The 20,000-nt window shown below is 43.3% G+C and overlaps 1 protein-coding gene across 1 annotated transcript in view; it reads right to left on the bottom strand.

The window, feature by feature from the left end:
• Positions 1-5,561: 5,561 nt before the first annotated feature.
• Positions 5,562-20,000, bottom strand: part of ccdc171 (coiled-coil domain containing 171) — a gene marked incomplete at both ends in the record, with an annotated part of 39,933 nt that continues 25,494 nt past the window's right edge. Inside the window, 8 exons of the mRNA XM_083640013.1 lie at positions 5,562-5,795; positions 9,188-9,346; positions 10,399-10,530; positions 11,063-11,102; positions 12,110-12,243; positions 14,717-14,875; positions 15,190-15,345; positions 18,488-18,669. Coding sequence (XP_083496139.1) covers positions 5,562-5,795; positions 9,188-9,346; positions 10,399-10,530; positions 11,063-11,102; positions 12,110-12,243; positions 14,717-14,875; positions 15,190-15,345; positions 18,488-18,669 — 1,196 coding nt within the window. The remainder of the gene's footprint in view (positions 5,796-9,187; positions 9,347-10,398; positions 10,531-11,062; positions 11,103-12,109; positions 12,244-14,716; positions 14,876-15,189; positions 15,346-18,487; positions 18,670-20,000) is intronic.

Here is a 20,000-nt window from a genome sequence, read left to right on the forward strand (position 1 = left end):
ATTCATCCAATCACCTGTCAGGTGTTTTTTGAAGGTCCCTCTCCTTTGAACAAAACAACAACAAAAACATCTGGCAGCATTAGGTTAGAGCTGTGCAGACTGTGTTATTCTGCCAGTTTAAAAACACATGTTAAAGTGTGTAATGCCGCGTGGTGCCACTCGCCGCCTTCGCTTTCCCCTGGGATTAAAGTTCTCCCTGCAGCCAAATCCCTGCTTTACATTTGTCACTAATATGGAATCTGCTTTTGTGTAAAGAGATCCTCAGGAATTAAAAGTAACACATCACTGGACAAACTCCACATGAATAAACCTGTCACCCCTGTGTGTGTGTGTGTGTGTGTGTGTGTGTGTGTGTGTGTGTGTGTGTGTGTGTGTGTGAGAGAGAGAGGGGACTCTATGGAGATCCCTGACTCAGCCGCCTGGGATGCTAAGCTAAGCTAGCAGCTCCATTGAAGCTAAGTGACAGCAGAGTCAACAGATGAATAGGGCAGTTTAGAGTCACTGTCCAGCTGTCACAGCAGAAAGAGGGAGAGAGAGGGAGAGAGAGAGAGAGAGAGAGAGGGAGAGAGAGAGAGAGAGGGAGAGAGAGGACAGGAAAGAGGAGGAAAGTGTGCACATTCTGCACGCACACATGCACACAACACAGGCATTTCCATCAGGATGGGGGACAATTATTTCAGCACTTGACTGCATGACTGCACCTTTCAGCACCATGGACAGCCAAACACCAAAAAACAAAACAGCAGTTTTTGGTCTTGATTGACACACAAATCAGTGTAATATCTGGAGTCTCAAAAATGCTATACCATATAAACACACATAACAAAAAGATGTCTTATGGAAAATGTGTTGGTTCATAAGGCCACAGAGTGGCATTATCAATTTACCATGGATAATGCTCATTTGATCATGAACAAAAACAGGTGAAAAATCTCCAATGTGCTCTGCGTCAGACCATAGGCCATATAAAAATATGGACGGAGCTATTGGTTTGAGGACTCTCGTTTTGAAGCCTTGAGTTTGCTAATTTGACACTCACCATCTTGTTTATTTGCAGTCAGAAGCAGCTAGCGTGAGACCAGGGGTTTCCCACAGAGCCACCTGCTATTGGTCTGTGATCGGCGAGCTGCGCGATCTGATTTGACAGGTGACCTGTCAATCACACACCCCAAAATATAGTCTGCTTTATCGTCTATTTGTCTCAAAATTGGACCATAATTTACAAAATGAACATCATGCTGTGTTGAAGAAGACTTGAAACTAGCGATTGAGACCATCAACTCATTGGGAAAATGTTTACTGACTTAAAGAGAGAGAGCATACGAGAGAGAGAGAAGGGGGGAGGGATGATGTTGCTCCCCAAGGAAAAATATGTAAAAGAGGAGAGAAATGATGGAAGGAGAAAGAGGAGGGAAAGAAAACCTTAAGATTCCGGTATGGCTGAATCAGCTGGAGTCTCATCCTGTGTGTGTGACAGCTCTTAAGTCGCTTTTGAAAGGAATTCTCTAGTGTGTTGACAAGATGTACGTAACACACACACACAGGCTGCCTAAGGGTATCTAAGTAGTAAGTCCATCTTTCACACTCACTCTCACACACACACACGATATAAATACAAAAAAACACTGGTTGTGCTGATGCAGCTCACGTAAAAGTGATCAGAGGGAAATGTTTGTCGTTCTCTTCCTCCTCTCTCTCTGGTTCAAAATGTGGAAGGCTCTTCTCTAAATGTGGGTCAGGCTCCTCACCTGCTGACAGTATTGTGGCGCTCTGCTCGTGTTTTCCCATCAATCTTTGTGGCTTTATGTTTCAGTAGTATGTTACCGACGCCTGAGCTTATTGCTCGTTAATCAGTAATAAGCGATCTGATTGGTTCATTATGCTCAGCAGCCGGGCTGATCATTGCTATGTTCGACTTGCTCTGCTTTACTGCCTGAAGTGTCAAGTCATATGGCAACCAGGCGGTGACTGTCTCTCTCTCTCTCACACACACACACACACACACACACAAGCATCGTTGTCATGACAGACCACCAGATGGCCTTCAAACCTCTGTCACCTACCAGCTGTGTGTGTATGTGGTGGGGGGGGGGGGGGGGGGGGGGGGGGGGTTGACGATGAATCAAGTGAAATGTAAAAAAAATTAAATTAAAAAAACGCTCAGACAGAAAAAGGCAGACGGCCATGTTGAAAAGTTGAAAATCCTATGAAACTTTATTGATTGTGTGCAGCTTGTTTTCTGTGGCTGATCATATAAATACAGTTTTGATTGACAGGTCTGCTGTGTGCAGGGCTCCCACTGAGGACCTGAGGGAGATCACCAGTGTCTTTTCATAACTCAGTCGAAGCATTTAGTTGACTGAAACAATATGAAATGTAAGGCGGACTGCTTCCATGACTTAAACATGTACAATTCCAGGACTTGAGTCAGTGTTTTCATCAACGTTTCAAAGACCTAAAAATATACAATATCATTACTCTTTTTTTAACGAAATCTGGGTATTTCAAAGACCTAAAAATAAAAAAAATTCCATGCCCTTTCCATACGTAGATGGGACTGCTCCATGACCTCAAAAGGTCAAATTCCAGGACTTTTTCATAGCTTGAGTCACAGTGTTTCCATTGTAAGGAATTTAGATAGAAATATGGATTTTGATATCACTATTGATTCAATAAGTTAATATCAAAACCCCGGGGCACCACCACGTTCATCAGTAATTTATATTACTTTAATAAGCAATTTATATTACTTTAATAAGTAATCTATTACCCCTGCCGTCGGTCACAGGAATCAGAATCAGTTCTAAAGGAAGGGAGATCTTTAATCGACTGATATTATTATAACAAGCAAAGAACAAGTTTTAACTTCAAAACAGAATGCGTTTATTTAATCCACCAAATAGTAAAATCACAGTATTATGCATAACACCTTGTTCGATTGAGAGGTAAGGAGGAAGTAGGAGAAAAGTGAAAGAAAGGAAATAAGGTATTCAAAGAAAGCCTAGTTTAAACCTAACCTAATTAAATACATATTCTAATTCAATAGGTGAGTATTCTAAGTTACTCTATCTTCACAGCACTCTCACAATAAGCAGAAAGACGTGTGGTCACTTTGCCTGTCTGAGAGTCGAGGGTTCTCTCCCTCTGTTCGTCTGTGGGAGAACGGCCTTCCTGGCTCGGCTGGGATCCCACCGGAAGGCAGGGACTGCCATGGCAACGAAGGGTGGCCGTGTCTGCTCTTGGACGGGCAGGCGAGGGGTCTCAAAACCGGCTGGTTGTTGGTTCAATTGTCTTTATCTCATCCCGTTGAGAAAGGGGGATCGCCTTATATTTAGTTCGATAAGCTCCAGACTATTGCTTGCTGCCGTTTGTCGAGTCAATACTGTTTGAATGGAGCTTGGTTGTCCACATGCCTGTTCTTGGGAAGCGGTCTCATGGTCATGGGACCTGACACGGCTTTCCTCCGTCAGGGCCAAGGGATCCAAAAATCATATTAGTGGGTTGGTTATCAAGCCCAAAAAGCTCCTCAAATCAGACGCTTAATGTCCATCAGTGTTCTGTTGCTCTGCTGTCAAGTGACTGACTGCATATAAAATTGGCCAGACTATCACGCCTCTCGACTGGGTGGTAGTCATATCATCGCCTTCAAAAGCATGGCATCTTTTGAGGCCTAAAAGTAAGGACTACATCTTGAATTCTTGAGTTCTAAAAAGTCCTTGTTGTTTCAAAAGTTCTTCTTTCGTCTCCACTAGTCTGTTAGAGAGCAGCCAGCCACACTTTTTACTTCCTCCTGTCAGGAGCAAAGGGGCAGGGAGACGCCCCTTTCAACATGGCCCTGCCTCCTATTGCATTCAGATAAGGGTATGGGTTTAGAACTCAACTAAACTATGTATTTCTCTTACAAGCATATTTATATTTCTTGACATCACTCTTGGTGTGATAAAACAAAATATAGATGGAAATGAGAGATGAACAGATAAGATAGCAAAGTAGATATAGACAAGCATTGGTCTTGTTACACAGGGATGGAGTCAGGCTGGCCGAGAGATTTATGACTGTGTTTTCCCAGAGACAAGCCCAGATGGGGAAGAGCTTCTGCTCTCTTTTCCCTTAAAACTTATAACACGATTCAAACATCTCGTCAAATGACCTCATGGCCATGGCACATTCACAATTACATCCCACATATTATTCTGATTATTTTGAAATCAAACATGTGTGGTGTATCTTTATATTTAAGGAACAAACCAAAACTATTTCTGGAACACGTATCTTTACCAAATCCTATATATGTGTACACAACACAAACATATCTAATAAAACCATGGGTTAATTAAATCACTTATCTTGGGTGAATTAAAAAGAGTTACCCTAGATTCGATAACATGTCAACACTGTTAGATCTACGGTAACAAATTAAATGATTGTCACACACACATTAACACATTATACATATACATTCCTTCTCGAGAAGTATGTAATACTAATTAACTTGACAAAGTATAGAATCATGAGGTTTGTTAATTCCATTTTGCCACACACAAAAAGACTCGTGGTCTTTTTGTGAATGTCTGCTGGCTCTTCTTAAAAAGGAATGTGAAGTGGTTTATAGCCTTTGACCCCCCACTTCCATTCGATGACCTTTGGTTTAAGGAGGAAGATGGGACCAAATAATACATTTACAAAGCATTATTAAACATACCCATGATTTATATAGATCAATGTGGGTTGCGATTCGGAGAATATTGATACCAAACACTCCATGAGTTGTACGTACAGTACACAAGTTCCTAAACTGTTTGCTTCCAGAGTCAATGCCTGGGCATGACTGTTTTTCTTCAAGAGTCCTGTCCCGGGGTCCCGTCCGTGTGACCTGTGAACTAAATCTCCACCAACCGGACAGAACGGACATTGACGAAACACACTGTCAGCAGTTAGAAATCATTCCTTTGGTATTTCCAGACAGGCTGGCATCTTGGGCCCTTTTCGGCTCCCCCCCCCCAGATGCAAGGGCCAGAGGTCAATTCCTGTGACCTCTGGAGAGGAGAGATCTGTACATTAAATATTCAATATTTAATGAACGCCACCAGACGATTTTCGCTACACCATCAACTACAAATCCAAAAAGAATTTGACTTTCCATAACTAAGTCAAAACAGTAGCATGACTAAAAAACATAACATTCAAGTACTTTTCACGACTAAGAGTGCTTCCATGACAAATTTCCTGACAATCAAAAGCACTTCCTTGATGGAAAAATGTCAAATTCAGGGACTTTTTCATAACTAAGTCGGTCTACTTCCACGACCTAAATAAAAATGTGAAAATAAGGGGGGAAGTGTAAATTTTTTCAAAGACTTTCCATATTGAAAGGTTCTTCTTCCATCATGGTTTGTTCACATTTTGTTTTGTTTTTTTCTTCAGGAGAATTCAGTGATATTCCCTGGTAATACGACAGCTCAAAAGCAGATCTCTTGATATTCCAGGGACATTCCAGGACTGGTGGGGACCCTGCATCTTTAGCTTCTCTCTAAACCACACACACACACCTGTGGGTCCGTCTATCTCCTGACTCCTCTGCTCTTCTTCGGGGCTTTCCTCTCCCTGGCTTTAGCCTGGGGCGGTTTGGAGAGGGGAAGGGAGGAGGAGGGGGAGGGAAGGGGGCAGGGGCGGGGGGTACTGGAGGGGGCGGGGCCGAGCGTGACTGGCAGGGAATTCTTCGGCGAATCAGAAAGCGGGATGGGCTGAGGGGCGTCTGGATCGGCCGATGGGGAGGTCGAGGGAAATTCATCCACCTGAGAGTGAGAGAGAGAGAGAGATATTATTGAAGGTTTGTCATCAGACTAACGTCACATTAATTTAATCTAATGGGGGAGTGTTTGGTCATTGTTTGTTTTCCAGGTTTGATTTTCTGACAGAGCAGCACATGACGTCAGCCGCCGACAGGGAAGTCTGCATGTAGGACTTTCCCAGCAGCACCTGAACACACCCACTTCTTTCCAACCCCGGCCCATGTTAAAATGCCCGACTTTACAGCAGAAATAAACATGTTAACACATTGAGTGCCAAGGACGAGATATCTCGGCTTACATAATCCAACCGTTGAGTGCCAAGGACGAGATATCTCGGCTTACATAAACATTTTTTTTTTTTGACGGTGGGACATCGATCAACCCCTTTTACGTCTCCTACACCAGAATTGGAGGTATTGAATGTGTATAATCTATTTTACCGACCCACTGAGTGTCGACATGTCTCTCCACAGTAGAAAGAGGCGACCCAAAACTGGACGGAAAAGCGCGAGGAAGCCGTTCTCATACTGTAAAATTGATGGCGAAAACGCTTTCACTTTCGCGCTGATGCACAGCGGTGGCAACGGTGGGGGGTTCCAAGAATAGATTGGATGCACACTTTGAAACACGCAGCATAAATATGACCAGAATCGCATCAAAGCTCTCAACCAAAACTCCACGAAACGAGCGAGTCCACCCAGACTTCCTCAAACAGCGGCCGCGCAAACAGGCAGCAGCCAGGCAGCAGCAACTTCGTTGTGACACGCCCGCTGGAGAGCCAGGGAGGAGAACACACACGGAGGGAGGAGTTGGAAGCAGAGGGGGGTTTCCTGCTGTTATGGAGGAAATTACTGTTCAAAACTATTGTTTAGGTGTCTGACTCTTACTGATGCCAAAAATGAATGGTTAAAGTGACTGTTCTATCGAATTTCACAAAAAGCCGTTTATCTCTGAATAATTTTTCTGACGCTGAAACCATGCTGTATTCAACTGCTAATGCTTACATAACTACTAACTCTACAAACTAACTCTTTTAGACAGAGAAAGCACACATTCTATTAGTTCTTTTTAGATGATTGGTGTTCACGAAGTCTTAACAGAAAAGAATCCTCGGCTCTTGTAAAATGAGCCAGAATCCTCAAAAAAAAACCTGGCAGAACCTACCTACAGCATTGAAAAAAGGGCTGGCAGTCAATGTGTTAACAGATTGGTTCAAAAAACGGTTTTGGTCTCTATAGCTTATTTCCCTGTCCTGGACAAACTGTACGGGGGGTGAATTTTTATATAACTCGTCCGTTTATACATTTACAGTCTACGGCTGCAAAAAGAAGTCCAATGATATGGAAGTGAATGGGAACATGAACCTACCTCTCACTTCATTTATGACCTCAGTATATGATTTTTAAGTCACCCTGACAACTTTGGTTTGATATTATTTGCTGAAACGATCGTTTGTTTTGAACTGCAACCTGAAAATGAGGAAAACAGGGGATGTGAAATGCTTTTATTTATGTCTTGTAAATAACTTATTTTCCGACACACAGCGGCTTATTTCTCCTTTTTTTCTTTATGCTTTATTTCCCCTTCTCCTTCTCGTCTTCTTCAATACAGCCTGATGTTAATTTAGTCAATGATAGTCCCATGTAGTCAAATAGACAATAAAGCAGACTATGCTTTGGAGCGTGATTGACAGGTCGCCTGTCGAGTAGGGGTGGGGGAAAAAATCGATACACCACAGTATCGCGATATTTTGCCTGACGATATTGTATCGATAGCATATTTTCATTTTGTTTTAACAGTAACAGTTTTGTCATAACAGTCATTTACAAATTCCCCAGTTACTGAATGGGCTGCACAAGATGTTTTGTGTAAGTGAAGTGAAGTTGCATTGTTCAAAAACTACATAAGTACAGTAGTCCACACACACATCCAGTTAAGGTGGACTGTAAGTAGACTGTAACAAACAGTTCAGTTTGTCAGGTGCATGCAACTATGACATGACTTTATTTATGAAAGTTGTTGGTCTGTCTACTTGACAATGTTGCTGCAATAAAATGGTTGAAGTCAGATGTACAGACTGAAAAATTGTTCTTATATAAACCAGATGTTGACAAAGTTTTCCTTTGGGGAGATCATTTGCAGTTGAAAAAGTAAGAAATCGCAATATATAAAAATATCGCAATATTCAATATATCGCAATATCGATATATCGCAATATCGAAAATATCGCAGTATCGCAATACTATCGTATCGTGACTCAAGTATCGTTTCAGTATCGTATCGTGGGCATCTGGTGATTCCCACCCCTACTGTCCAGTGATCACACAGGACAACATGGACCAACAGCAGGCGGCGCTGTTACACTTCTCGCCCAAGATGACGACAATCAAAATGGCAGTCCACAAACCCTTCATGGTGGCTACGTCCATATTTTTATGCAGTCTATGATTCTGATGCAGATTGCTGCTTCTTATTCAGTGATGGATTATATTGACAGTTTTCTCTGCTGTTTGGAATGCATTTAAAAATGTCTGATCCTGGAGCAGCAGGTAGAAACCATCAGGATTAGCATCACAGAGATGGAATGTGAAAAATGAACAGAAAACTCAAACCACATGGGAACTGTTCTTTAAAGCCTCCCTCTAGCGTATTTTGTCATTTTTAAGATATGTCATGTGTTACTGGGTTTTGCCCTGGTCTACTAATTAGCTACAGTGTTCACCACTGTATTTTGTTGACAAATAACCTTATGTTTGGCTCAAAGTCCTAACAATAAGCTGTTGGTAAAAATGGGTGATGATGTCAGACATTAATGTCAATGTCTGAGGAGTGACGTATGATAGACAGTAAATACAACATTTACAGAAAATACCCTCTCCCGTTAGCTAGCTGTTAGCCGTTAGCCACTACATTTGCTAACTAAGTGTTCACCAGGCTCAAAACGGCACGATAGCAACTTTTAACCAGTTCAAGTCACGCTCTTTCCATAAAGTCCATCAGCTTTGATATCTGTTGGCCGGTTTGTTGACAATAAGCGATATTTTGGCTTCTAAAATAACGTTTTTCACAGAGATATGACCGGAAACAGTATTGCTGTGTATACTGAAGACAAGATGAGACGCTGCTCTGCTTCTTTTACAACAGCGCCTGCATGAGTGGAACAAACTATTAGGCTTCGGTTCTTATCAATGTCAGCTCTTTGGCACAAATGGTGACGTGTGTTGTTACAGCGCATGTACGTTTTCAGAGAACACCAACGTGAAACAGGTACGACAAAACTGACTGGATGGGGGCTTAAGCTCATAGTTACATTCACATGTTATTCATTTATGAGTGAAGAGAGGGAGAAGAATTGTCTGTCTGTCATTCAGCGCACAGTGATGATGTCATCTTACAGGGACGGAGCTGTAGGCCAGGTTGTCACGGAGACAGGCGTCCTGCAGCTCGCCGCGGAGCGCCGTCACATGACTGCGCTGGGCGGAGACTTCCTGCTCCAGCCAGCCAATCCTGGAGCTGCAAGCCTGGTAGAGCTCTGAGAAGGTAGAGAGTAAACTCTGCAGATAAATAGAGAGAGATAAAGAAAAGATGAAACATGGAAGAGAGGGATGGATAGAGTAAATAGTGGACAGATGAAGGAAGGGAAGGACGTGTGTGTGTGTGTCTGTCTGTCTATATATATATATACACACACACACACATATATATATATATATAGATCAGGGGTGCCCAATACGTCGATCGCGATCGACCGGTCGATCGCAAAGGTAGTGTGGTAGATCGCATGGCATTGAGGGGATTTTTTTTTTTTTTTTTTTTTAACTGTTTTTCCACTGTTTTTCCACTGTTTTCCACTGTATACTCAGTGTATATATATATAAATAAATATGTTTGGTAGATCACTTTGACTTGGTCATTTTAAAAGTAGCTCCTAAGCTGAAAAAGTGTGGGCACCCCTGATATAGATAGAAGAACACAGATGAAAATGAGAAGTCACTTCAAAGGAAGGATGAGGTCAAGTTGCAGTCTACATCCATGTCTGTCCAGACGCGTCAAATTATTATGTAGTGAAGACTGACTTTGTAATTAAGTTAATTTTTTGGCGGAATGGAAGTTATCACTATTTCGACATGTATGATACAGTGAAAACTTTCCAGTGAGAAACAAAAGTAAGTGGCAGCACTTCCACCGCTTTTGACCCAAGATCATTTTCTCAGCTACAGCGGTGAGCAAAACATTGTGATGTCACAGTGAAGTTGGTTATAAATTGTCATGACTTTATCATTTTATCCTATGAGACATTTGTGTGAAATTTGGTCATAATCCGCATATGAATTCTGGAGTTGTGGCCAAAAATGTATTTTGTGAGGTCACACTGACCATGACCGTTGACCACCAAACTGTAATCAGTTCATAATTGAGTCCGAGTGGATGCTTGAGCCAAATCTGAAGAAATTCCCTCAAGGCGTTCCTGAGATATCGCGTTAGCGAGAATGGGACGGACGGACTCACAACCCGAAAACATTTTGTATAATAAAAACAGGAAAGAGCAAGAGAGAACGAAACAAATAGAAAAAAAAAGAAAGAAAGAAAGAAAGCGTCTCTCCACCTGACACGCCACCACCTCCGGACCTCCCATGATCCTCTCTGCGGCGCTCTGATCCAGGTGGACCCTGGGTAACTGCAGGGGGCGGGGCTGAGCTGACAGCGAGCGGCATGATTGGACGAGGCTGTCCCTCACCTGAGACAGACAGCAGGTCACTTTATATCATGGGTTTTCATGCGGGGGACTGAGACTCCCCTCTGAGAACATATAGACAACTGATCCCCCCCAAATAATTATTGACATTATTACTGTTATTCTTGTATACTCCACTCCTATCCTATTATGTAAGATTTTAAAACTTCTTTATCCTCCTTTTTTCAAATATCTTATTTTAAACATCTTTATCCACTCTGAAGGACTTTTAATCTTTTTAACACCTCTTTATTATAACCAGCAGGATACCCGCCCCGTGCAGTGTATCGAGTGTATAGTTGCGTTCTCTGCATGTTCAACCTCTGCAGCCAGACTGGCCAGTGCGGACACACAGTTCCCCAGCTCCATCAATCTTGTAAAATTTGTCCGAAATAGCTCCACACGAGATACAAAAACATGAGCAGACTGTATGTGTGTTTGATGTACATACAAAGAACTGCTGCAATCGGATTTGTGAAACACGCATTTAAAAATAATTTGCGATTTCCTTCTTCCTGGCTTAGCCTGAGCTCACCTCAACAGAGGCAGCCAGACTGTGGGCGCGCGGCAGGAAGCTGCGCACGCAAGAATGGCCGACTTAAGTTGGCTGTGCATTTTCTTTTCTCCGATTTTTCCGCATCACGTCGCACCTCCCCTGAAGTTGGTTCGCACCACCCAGGGGAGGCACACCTTACACTTTGAAAACCGCTGCTTTATATGATTCCAACCTGTTAAGGTGCGTTCACACCAAGATATTTATTTTTCGCTCTGTCGCTTGATTCAACTCTTTGGAATCGCTCTGTCGCTCTGTTTAAATCGCTCATCAACAGGCACACGATTTGACGGACATGTGGGGGATATAACGTTACGCAATGTCATGATATTTGTCCACTACGAGCCACCGTCATTGTTTACAAGCTAAAGCCTATCAGCGTGCTCCTAATGCGAGCTCCATACCGGTAGGACAGACTTCACTTCATGTCAGCTGTCAGCCTCTCAATGCGGTTTGTTGCCACACAATAAACCAGCGGTTTGTTCCAAGCCAGTGTGATTCTTGACTCGCTCTCATACGGCAGCCAATCAGCGTTGAACAGCGAGCGACTGATGCCAGCGTATTTTCGCTCGAGTTGGGATATTTCATCTCGAGCGACGAGCGAATTTTCTCCCTATCGCTCTGTCTCTGTCGCTCGGACGCCCAGCGATTTTTCTCCCAGGCGAATATACGCTCAATCGCTCGTTTGCATTGACTTTGTATGTAAACTCGACGCCAGCGAAAAACTTTAATAGGTCGGTGTGAACGCACCTTAAGCTGGTGTGTATGTGTGTGTGTTTACTCACGTCTCTGTAGCTGCTCTCTGCTGCCTTCATGTAGCTGACCAGAGAATCTTTACTTCTAGGGAGTAGGAAGGAAGGAACGAACAAACGGATGAAGGAAGGAAGCAAGGAGAGAAAGGACAAGAAAGATAGAGGGAAGGAGGAGAGGTAGAAAGGACATAATTTAATTAAATCATTGATTTGAATTTGTTGAATTATTGTGATGTGTGTATAAACTCTGAATGTGTGTACAGTGTGTGTGTGTGACCTCAGCTCCTCCTCCGCTTGCTGCAGTCTCTCCTCCAGCTGCCTGCGCTCCCTCTGCACTCCCGACAGGTGCTTACCCAGAATCCTCAGTGAGCGCTCCTTACGACTCACTTCCTGTTGAGCCTCCAACAGAGACTGAGAGAGAGGGACAGATGGACAGACAGTGTGAGAGAGAGAGAGAGAGAGAGAAAGAGAGAGACTGGATTGAAGACTTTTTAAAAAGATCGGACTTGAGTCACAGTTTTAGACTTGAGACTTGACACTAATGACATGGACTTGACTTGCTGTTTAGACTTGAGACTTGACAAACAAACTTTTTATTAAAATTTCCCCCCGATTTTTTATCAAATCTTTATCCCCCATTAGTGCTAATTTTTTATTTATTTATCCTGGTTGCTGCTCCACCCTCTGCCGATCTGGGGAGAGCCGAAACTGGCTCCATGCTTCCTCAGAGACATGGGCAGTAGCCAGCCGCTTCTTTTCACCTGACAGGGGAAGCTTCACCGGTAGGACATAGCACGTGGGAGGATCACGCTATTCCAACGAGTTCCCCTCCCTCCGAACAGGCGCCCCTAACGACCAGAGGACGCACCACTTCAGCGACCAGGATATTGCATGTTTTGGTGTGGGGTTCCTATATGAAGGAAACCCCTAGGGGGCACAGGGAGAACATGCAAACTCCACACAGAAAGTCCTTGACATTAATGACATGGACTTGACTTGCTGTTTAGACTTGAGACTTGACACTAACGACATGGACTTGACTTAGTAACTCCTCTACTGGAACTTGGGACTGTACAGTATGTACCTGTGCGCTCTGGTCGTGTGTGTTTGTGTGTATGTGTGTGCACCTGTGCACTCTGGCTCAGTTTGTGTATGTGTGTGTGTGTGTGTGTGTGTGTGTGTGTGTGTGTTAGGGCTGTCAGAATTGCCCCAAAATCATATTCGAATATTCCCTTCCCTCTAAGCAAAACATATATGCGTTACAGTAGTAGACTACTAGTAGTAGTAGCAGCCTTGTAATGTTTTTAAATAACCAGGTAGAGGTGCTCCGATCGATCGGCACTTGATCGCAATCGGCCGATTTGGCCTATATCGGATTTGATCGGCGTTCTCAAAATAGCTGATCAAAGCAGGCCGATCAGATGCATTCCAGACGATTAACTGTGCGCTACAGTGCGCACCTAAAATGACTTCACTCCTTTGTCCCTCCCTCAATCCCTCAATGTATCAGCAACATAGATCCTCTCTGTCTCTCCCTCCCTCCCTCAATCACTCACTCAAGGTATCAGATACATACACACACGCTCTCTGCGACTATTCATTCCAAACGCACCCGCTTCCTCCAGTCTCTGTCTCTCTCTCTTCATGCCATGGATCTTGCAGTATGCATGCACTGCTGCACATGCAACATGACCGTCTCATTCTGAAATTCCCGAAATAAGAATTGAGTCCGAGTTGTAAACTTTACTCAGTGCACCCTGCTGCACGGGGATTGTGCTCAATGAGAGAGAGAGAGAGAGAGAGAGAGAGAGAGAGAGAGAGAGAGAGAGAGAGAGAGAGAGAGAGAGAGAGAGAGAGAGCACTTAATTACTGAGTAAACACAGCTGTGCCTGTGGCCAAGATGTTGCTGTGGCCTGGCAGAGCTGTCCGGCTTCTACGACTCCCCAGGGTCCTAAAAGCATCCCTGTTACATAGGTTGTGTACTTTCCTCTGACTGTCTGAATGCTTGTTTAATTCAGATCAATTCAGATCAATTCAGATTAATATTGAAATGGTCTTTAAGAGAGAGTGTAATAAATATAATAATACAAAATACAAAATATAAATATATATACAGATCCTTTCCCAAAAATTATAATATCATGGAAAGTTCGTTTTTTCCCATAATTCCTTTCAAAAAGTGAAACTTTCATAGATTATAGATTCATTACACACAAAGTGAAATATTTCTAGCCTTTATTGGTTTCATTTTTCATAATTTTGGCCTACAGCTCCAGAAAACCCCCAATACAGTATTTCAATAAATTATTATAGTGTGAAGAAAATCAGCAGTTCCTTCTCAGTTATGACTGACTCCAGCCTCAGTCCACTCCCTCTGAATCTCTGCCAAATCTTTGAATCGTCTTTGCTTGACAATCCACTGAAGTCCACAGTTATCCATGTTATTTCCATGATATTCTAATTTTTTGGAAAGGATCTATAAATAAATAAATAAATAAATAAATAAATAAATAAATAAATAAATAAATAAATAAATAAATATAAAATAATGCTACATGATAAAAAGAAGGCTTCAATCGACGCCGTGATCAGCGATATCGGGATCGGCATATACTGCTTCCAGTGATCGGTGATCGGCCTAAAAAAAGCTGATCGGAGCATCTCTATAACCAGGCACACGATGTATGTTTTTATGTTGCCTTCTTGGCCGTTTTTTTTTTACCTGGTTGAATGTAAAATAAATAAATAATAATAATAATAATAATACATTTGAATATACATTTTCATATTCAAATATTCTTTTAATCTTTACATTCTAATATATATTCAAATATAGAATATTGTTTGACAGCCCTAGTGTGTGTGTGTGTGTATGTGTGTGTACCTGTGCACTCTGGCTCAGTGTGTGTTGTGTGTGTGTCTCCTGTAGCTGCAGTGTGTGTAGCTGGATGGACTGCTGCTCCATCAGAGTGTGAGCCTGCTGCTCTCTGCTCAGAGCCTGACGCAGCTCCACACACACACTGTCAAACTGCTCCGCCGGGACCTACACACACATGCACACACACACACATGCACGCACGCACGCACACACACGCACACACACACACGCACGCACGCACACACACGCGCGCACGCACACACACACACACGCACGCACGCACACGCACACACACATGCACACACGCACGCGCGCACGCACACACACACATGCGCGCACACACACACACACACACACACACGCACACACACACGCACACACACACACGCACACACGCACACACACAAACATGCATGAAAATCTACACACGCACAAAAAATTATATACAAATACAAATACAGTGAAAGGGGTTTCCTCACCAGGCTGCAGGGGTCCTGGTGACGCCGGCCTCGCTCGCTCTTGGCCGCCCGTTTCAGACTGGCCAGCTCCAGCCTTAAGCCCCGCCTCTCCACCTCGGCCGAATGCAGCCGTTGGGTGAAGGCCAGGAAGTGCTGCTGCAGGGTGGAGACCAGGACCTGATGAGAGGAGAGAGGTCAAAGCTCAACAACTGCTACTACTACGGCCAATACTACTACTACTACTACTACTAGTACTACTAGTAGTACTAGTAGTACTAGTAGTACTTGGCAGCAATTGAACTTGTCAGCTCTTGAAGTTGATGTGTTGGAAGCAGGACAAATGGGCAAGCGTAGGGGCCAAATAGTGATGGCTAGATGACTGGGTCAGAACATCAGGAAAAGGGCAGGTCTTGTGGGGTGTTCTCTCCCGGTATGCAGTGATGTGTACCTACCAAAGCAGTACATCCCTTCAGGCCAATGATGGTATTCCCTGATGGCAGCAGGAGAATGCGCCCTGCCACACTGCAAAAATGCTTCAGGAATGGTTTGAGGAACATGACAACCAGTGTTGGGCAAGTTACTTTCAAAATGTAATGTACTACATATTACTAGTTACTTTCATTTTAAAGTAATAAGTAACTTTACAATATTACTGTCTGTGTAGAGTAACTCATTACTTATTACACTACTTTTGCATTACTTTGACCAAAACAACAGCAGCAGCAGAATGACATTGCTGCCCCCCGGAACCATCCCGAAAGATAATGTCAACCGCCTTGAAGTCAGTGTAAACAATCCAAAATTCGAAATGTTATTCTTTTCCTTTGTTATTGTCATCTATAGTGGTTATTTGCATAAAAACACATAGTTTGGTTAGGAAATTATTTAAATATGTGCTTTGATTTAAAAAAGTGTAACTCAATTTGTAACTTGAGTTACTTCACAAAGTAACTGATATAATATTACTGAACTCCTATAAGTAATAAGTTATATTACTGAGTTACTGCTAAAAGTAATATATTACATGTAATATTTTGTAATGAGTTACCCCCAACACTGATGACAACAGCTCTCAATCCCATCGAGCATTTATGAGATGTGCTGGAACAAGCTCGATCCATGGCGGCCCCAACTCGCAACTTATTCACCACGCCCACTTTTTCTCTCTCTTCCGCGTCAACGCCATTGTATTTGTTCTTCCGCTTCAGCGCTAGTTTGGCGGCCAACTTCAAAACAAAACGTCACTATATGAACGAAGTTTGGCAACATTCAGAAGCTACACTGCGGCCAACTTCCGTTACATGTTCATAACGTTACTGCTGCGAGGAGCCGATGGCTGTTACCCGGTCGGCATTTAACGTTAGTTACAAAAGTACGTCGACAGTGTTCTCACGACCGCCGGTCACACAGCCAGCGCTCCTCGCTGCTCGTTAAAAATGTCCAAATAGGCGTTATTCTGATAAAGTCGTCACATGAACGTTACGTTCTCATCCGACAAAATATTAAAACTTTATAACAGTTTTTTTTGTGTGCTTGAAAACAGCTTTTTGGCAAGTCTAAAAATGATAAAGGTAGGCGAAATCTACTTCCGTGTCTAAAACGGAAGGACGATTACAAAATGACATCATGCAGAAGCGTCCTTATATGTGCAAAGAATGAGGTGAATAGGATTTGCAGGATCAGCTGCTGACGTCTTGGTGCCAGATAATACCACAGGACACCTTCAGACGTCTTGAAGGATCAGAGCTGTTTTGGAGGCACGAGGGGGACTGTTATGACCCAGTGTGGGTCATTTCTGTGGCAGTCCACACTGGGGAAGAGACTATTCCTTTGTTGAGTTCTGACATGTGTTTTTTCCTCCCTGCCCCCGGTGGAGCTGTCACTCCATTCCCATGTTCTTTTTGCTACAGGTGCGGCTGGTGATTGGTTGGGAGGCTGATGGGACTGGCCTTAAAAGGAGCCTGGCCCGAGGCCTCTTCACTCTTCTTTTTCCTCCTCCCAACTAGGGCTGCACGATTTATCGTATTTTCATCGTCATCGCGATATGAAAATGCACGATGAACACATCGCAAAAGTCACGTGTTATCGCAAAAAAAAAAAAAAAAAAAAAAAATTTTTTTTACAGTGCACCTGAACGCAACATGCAAGATACCGGCTGAATAAGTGTCCAAATGTTCATGTCATTCTGGCCAATACTCCACTTCTGTTATAACATTTCAGTCTGGAATATGGAATATCTTTCAATAATCGTTATGACTAAAAGGCTAAAAGTAATCTCATGTGTAAGAAATGACTGTTCTACATTGAAGTAAAAACGTAAATAATTAACTTGTTGGTTTGGGATTTTTTTTAGCTTCAAGAGTGCATTTTTGTTCGTATGACCCTCAACACAGGCTTTAAGAATCCCGTGCCACTTACTGATACATATGCTTAATTAACACACTCATATTGCAAAATGAATTTAGGCCCTCACTGTAATACTTCAGAAGTTGAATTTGAAGTTCAGCATTAATACATTTGTAATTTTTTCTCTTAGATTTACCTTTGTGTGCTATTGCAATATAAAACTACATAATTGAGAATCGATTCTAGATTCTGGAATCGAGAATCGTTGGAATCGAGAATGAACCCAGGAAGGAACCCGATTCTAGAACCCAGGAATCGGAATCGGATCGGATTGTGGCTTAGCCGGATCGGAGCACCCCTACCCATTAATATTTTTGTTTATAGCTTTTATTTATTTATCGCAGGTCATATTGAACAGTGTTATCGCACATCGCAGCTTTTCCTCATATCGTGCAGCCCTACTCCCAACCAGGCTGTGTCACGTCAGGAACTGGCTCATTCTTTGTTTGTTAGCCTAGCTAAACCCATTTGATAATTGTATCAATTACTAAACTTTTGATTATAATTGTGTGCAGTCCTATAGCAGCATGTAGGGGTGAGAATCTCTGATTTATCTTTAGTTACCTTTTCTCCTGTGTTTTGTTATTAGTTAAGCAGGTAAGCACAATGTTGTTTATTTGGGGGGGTTTTGTTTACAGGTAAGCTTAAGAGTTTAATATAGATTTAGTTTGTTATGTTGAGTGTGCTCATCCGGATGCTCTCTGCTGCTATATTCCAATAAATCTTACTCTGTGGACTGCAAAAACCTGTCGTGGCATGGTCATCCTTGGGAGAGGGGAAAGGGGGAGTCACTTTCTTTTATGTTATGCTGGGTATCCCCTAGGCCGGGCATAACAGGGACCTACATAACAATGGGTAGGTGGTCTTGATGTTGTGGATGATGGGTGTGTACAGCGTAGGCCTACTCACTCACCTTCCTGTCAGGCTGTGGTGCTCTCAGTCGGGTCAGACCCTGTCCCAGCCTGCTAGCCAGCGTGCACTTGTCCTCCTCGTCGTCGTAGGGCTCTTTATCTGATTGGTCGAGAAGGTTTTCTAAGAGGCGGGACAAACCAGAGCGAGCTGCTGACATCACCGATGGAGGTGGGGAGGAGGAGCCTGGAAGGAGAGACAATTACCTAGATACAGACCTGTAGATAGAGCTGACTGAGCTGAGCGTGTGTGTGTGTGTGTGTGTGTGTGTGTGTGTGTGTGTGTGTGTGTGTGTGTTACCAGTGTGTGCCAGCGCCCCCTGCAGCTCGGCCATGGTGGAGAGCAGGACGGCGGAGAGACGTTTAGAACGAAGCCAGCGAACACACAGCGCTTCACGACCTTCATCAACACCATCATCATCATCCTGCTTATCTGGAACACACATTAAAAAAATACAAATGTAAGGGGAGTGGTTGGGGGGATGTGGGTGGTTTTGCGGTAGGGGTAGGACCATTTTCCACGTTGAAAACGATTAGCCGTGTTGTTGAGATAGACACAAATATTGCCTAAAGTGCTATAAGGCTGCTTGTATGAGTCTGGACAGACATGGATGTGGACTGCTCACTTGTTGGCAGAGGCATACAGTATCCGCAATGTGCTATTTCTAGCACATTTCTATTTCACACGCACGATGCGCGGATGAGCTTTTATGCCATCCTAATCCACGTGTATGCATGAACCGTCCGCCCGCCATAAATCCGCACGCTATAAACGCTTTAAACGCTATAAAAGGAGCAAACTTACGGTTTCAGCTGCCGTTGGTGCGATCGCTGCAGTCCAAGACTCCAAATAAACTTCCATGCTGTATGTCCAGTCCACCACTTGCCCTTATGTAGCTTACTCGGCTAATGCTATAGCTTTAAGTTTAGTTTACTTGATTGCCTCATTGTATGGGAAAATACGAACGCGTCTTCTCTTCAAACAAGTCTTCAGCGGAGACTTTGAGGGTGACATCATTGACCATATATGGACGAAAAGTAGAGAGCACATGGCTAGTATTGTTTGGTTTACGGCCGTGGGTCCTTTGGGGGATCTACAATAGGCGACTAAGAATGTGCCTGATGAAAAATGTAGCTTAAAATACGTTCATAGACTAGAGAACGTAATTCATATTATTTTTCCTCATTAATGATACATCGTTTCAACCGCCCGCAACCCATCCGCTATTAATGAGAATGTTTATTTTTATGATCTGGCCTGCCCGCGGGGCGGGATATCCGCGGTCAGCGCGGTTATAACTGCAGCCTACGCATCACTAACGCACGCACATACACACGCACACACGCACACACGCACACACGCACACACACACACACACACACACAAAAGCCTGTCTTGATTGATCACTACACTCGTAAAGGAAGGGTAGGGGTAACAATAAGAAATGGGATTTGGGGCTTCGAATTCTCACCAGTCGTCAGAGCACCGTGTCCCCTCTGTGTTGCCGTAGCCGACTC

This window comes from Poromitra crassiceps, assembly GCF_964638095.1.
Source record: "Poromitra crassiceps genome assembly, chromosome: 7".
In the NCBI taxonomy this organism is placed as follows: domain Eukaryota; kingdom Metazoa; phylum Chordata; class Actinopteri; order Beryciformes; family Melamphaidae; genus Poromitra; species Poromitra crassiceps.